The following is a 3,911-nucleotide window of genomic DNA, read 5'->3' on the forward strand; positions in this document are numbered from 1 at the left end:
GGAAGGGTCAGTGTATCATATGAGCATGGTGCTTCTACCCTAACAGTGGGTAGAGCATGAGTTAGAAAAGGTTAACTTCAACTCAAAGGGCAATCTTCACCTCCTGTAGAAGCTTCTCAACTGAAGCTGTTCTATTGCACTTCCCAAGGGGGAGAACTCAATGTATGTTGGAAAAAATAAGTTTGTGGGAGAAAGGCGAGCATGTCTGGGGGAAGCCTTTTGTGTTTTGTGAATTGTTGTTACAGAGGTTTCTGGTCTTAGAGTTCTAATGTTGAGAGATTGATTCTAAGTTCTAGCTTCTTTAAATCAGCAATGGTTCTCAGAGGGCTGCAAGTGTGTAAGATACCAGAGAAAGATGTTTGTGGAAATGAGAGTTTACATTTCTTGTATTGGCAAACAGTTATATGTGGTTGAAATGGCTAAGCTATAGTTCAAGACTTTATACACGGTGTATTAGTCTTGGTAGACTAGAGAAACAAATCCATGGACACACATATGTATATAAGGAAGAGGTTTATATACAAGAGCAATTGAACATTGAGAAAACATCCCACACCAGTCCAGTCCAAGGCCATAAGTCTGTGATATTAGCCCATATGTCCGATACCAATCAATAAAGTCCTCTCCAGACTCACGAAACACATGCAATGAAGCCAAATGCAGGACGATCACAAGCCAGTGGGGAGAAAGTCTTTGGGTCCAGTGGTGTTGTAAGCATCTCAGCACTGGCAGGGGTCTCTCTGTGGCTTCTCCAGCTTCAGAGGTCTGCTCGCATCCACGTGGCTGATCTTCTGCAATGTCTCTCAGGGAGTTACAGAGAGAGAGGTGTCTTCCCCTTCCAAGGAGGAAGTACCAGATTTCCCAGAATTCTCAGAAGGCCATGCCCACACAGAAGTCTCATTGTCTAGCTCCAGATTGGCAGCCTAGACTCCACCCCTGCACTCTAAATCCTTAAATTGACACCAGATTAGGTGACTGCCACACAGAACAACAACACAATTCCAATTAATAAAGTTTGTAACAAAACCACATTGATTTTGCTCCCAAGAAATTGGAGGGATTTAGGGTATATATTAGTTGGGATTCTATAATCTATGTGTGTTGGCATGGGATGAATATGGCAAGTAGCCATAACGTTAGAACCAATGGAAAGAACATTCTTAAGTGAAAATGAATGGTTCAACCAAAAAAGGCACAATAAAGAAAACTCGGTTCAGCATTAAAAGCTTGACAGGCAGCTAGAAAACGGTTCTAAGAAGAACTCGAACCACAAGGTACAGATTTGTGAAAGAGTATCTAGGATGTGAAAGCAATCTGTCAGAAGTGCTGAACAGCTTGAAAGGTCGTCTTCTCCATGAACATATATAAAAATAATGATCACTGCATCTGTCAGGGTCTATCTTCCAAATGCTTTCCAAAATGCCTCTTTCACATCCTTGTTCCTCAGGCTGTAAATGAAGGGGTTCATCATCGATGTGATGACTGAGTAGAACACAGAGATCACTTTATCCCCGTCACTCATTTTCTTGGCATTCGGTCTCATGTAGGCAAAGATTGCTGAGCCATAGGAGAGAACAACTACAACAAGATGAGACCCACAGTTCGAGAAAACCTTGAGCCTTCCCTCTCCAGACTGCATCCGGATCACAGTGGAGATGATATTCCAGTAGGAGATAAGGATGAGGGACACAGGAGCTAGGAGGATCACCACACCCATGGCAAAAATGGCCATTTCTGTGCTGTAGGTGTCTGCTGAAGCCAGCCGAAGGAGGGCAGGAGGTTCACAAAAAAAATGGTTAATGATATTGTTTCCCTTGTAGGGTAGATGCAATGTGAATGTGGTGTCCACCAGGGACACCACTGCCCCACTGGCCCAGGACCCGATGGCCAGCTGGACACAGACCCAATGAGTCATGATGGTGGAGTAGTGCAAGGGCTTGCAGACAGCCACATAGCGGTCGTAGGACATCACTGCCAGCAGTGCACACTCTGTGCACCCCACCAGAAGCAAAACAACTAACTGTATCGAGCATCCGACAAAGGAAATGGTTTTCCTCTTTACCAGGAAGTGGACTAGCACCTGGGGAACTGTGGTAGTTGAAAAGCAGAGGTCAGCAAAGGACAGGTTTCTAAGGAAAAAGTACATGGGTGTGTGGAGTCTGGAGTCTATGTAAATAAGCACAATGATGAACAGGTTTCCCAGCACAGTCAGCAGGTAGATGATCAGAAAGAGGAAGAAGAGCAGGACTTGTGTCAGTGGATCCTGGGAGAGGCCCAGGAAGACAAACTCAGTCACACAGGTGTGGTTCTCTTCTCCCATGAATGTTTATTTCTTCATACAGGTCAGCATCAAGAAAAGAAATATATATTAGTCAGTTATAAAAAAAATAGTAAGTTTGGTATTTATTTAACCAGTAACCCAAAATGTACTATTTATGTGCACTTCTTACTAATTTACATTTATGTAAAGGCTGAGTTTTATTTGGTTCAGTAGTTATGACCATTAAAAACCACTTCTAATTTTTCCCTTTCAGTAGCTGCAGCCTCAAGAAATTGTTCTGAATTTCTTTATGATCAAACCTGGGTTAGACTATTAATGACTAATAATCCTACGAAGACCATGATCTAAGTTTGAGAAACCAGTGAATGGATATTGCGGTACAACCACTTTGAATTTTAGTCTGAAAACTGTCTGATAGCCTTTATGAAAATTGATTTCCTTTATTATATTTACGAAGTAATTCTAAAGAACCAACCCACCCTTGCCATGAGACACTCAAGTCCCCCTGCCAGACTATGGCCTTAAAATACTCTTCTGACCTAGAACTGAGGTTATCCTGGGAGACTACCTTTTATCCAAATAATAGACAAGTCTATAAAATGAACAATAACACCCTAGAGGAATGTATTCCTTAGAATAACTAATTATATAGGATCAAAAGGCCTAAAAGCAAAGAGGAGAGGGCAGGGAGGGATCACAGATCCAGAGGAAAGGCGATGAAGAGCTGCGGTGGGAAGGGGGTGGTGAGTGCCAACATCTTGTGGGAAACACAGCCAAAGACATGCAACACTGACTGCGCACTATCAAAGAGGAAACTGCTTTGTCCTGCACATTTCACCTAAAGTAATCTTAAGGACTTGAAGGTAAACAAGCGGCCATCTAGCTCAGAAGCAACAAAGCCCACATGGAAGAAACACCAGCCTGTGTGATCATGAGGTGTTGAAGGGATCAGGCATTAGGCATCAAAGAACAAAAAATCAAATAATTGTGAATGAGGGGTAGTGCAAATTGGGGACCCAAGACCCATCTGTAGGCAACTGGACTCTTACAGAAGGGTCGCAGGGAGGAGGTGAGCCAGTCAGGGTGCAGTGTAGCAATGATGAAACATGCAACATCTTCTAGTTCATAAATACTTCCTCCCACCACTATCATGATCCCAATTCTACTTTACAAACCTGGCTAGACCACAGGATGTACACTGGTAGAGATAGGAACTGGAAACACAGGGAATCCAGGACAGATGATCCCTTCAGAACCAGTGCTGAAAGTGACAATACCCAGAAGGAGGAAGAAGGTTGGGGTGGAAAGGGGGAACCGATAACAAGGATCTACATACAACCCCCTCCCTGGGGGACGGACAACAGAAAAGTGGGTGAAGGGAGTCGTCGGACAGTGTAAGATAGGACAAAATAATAATAATTTATAAATTATCAAGGGTCCATAAGGGAGTGGGGAGTGTGGAAGGAGTGGAAGAAAATGAGCTGATACCAAGGGCTCAAGCAGAAAGCAAATATTTTGAGAATGATGGTGGCAACAAATGTACAAATGTGCTTGACACAATGGATGGATGGATTTTGAAGAGTTGCACAAGCCCCCAATAAAATGGTTTTAAAAAGAAGGAAAAATAATT

General features: G+C 43.0%; 1 protein-coding gene across 1 annotated transcript; it reads right to left on the bottom strand.

The window, feature by feature from the left end:
• Positions 1–1,396: 1,396 nt before the first annotated feature.
• LOC101654158 (olfactory receptor 2D3-like) lies at positions 1,397–2,320 on the bottom strand. The gene has a single exon (XM_004716446.1). It carries the CDS (start codon positions 2,318–2,320, stop codon positions 1,397–1,399), a length of 924 nt encoding a protein of 307 aa, XP_004716503.1.
• Between the last annotated feature and the right edge of the window lie 1,591 nt (positions 2,321–3,911).

Source organism: Echinops telfairi, unplaced genomic scaffold, assembly GCF_000313985.2.
Source record: "Echinops telfairi isolate 266 unplaced genomic scaffold, ASM31398v2 ScPeMD7_60;HRSCAF=208, whole genome shotgun sequence".
Taxonomy (NCBI): domain Eukaryota; kingdom Metazoa; phylum Chordata; class Mammalia; order Afrosoricida; family Tenrecidae; genus Echinops; species Echinops telfairi.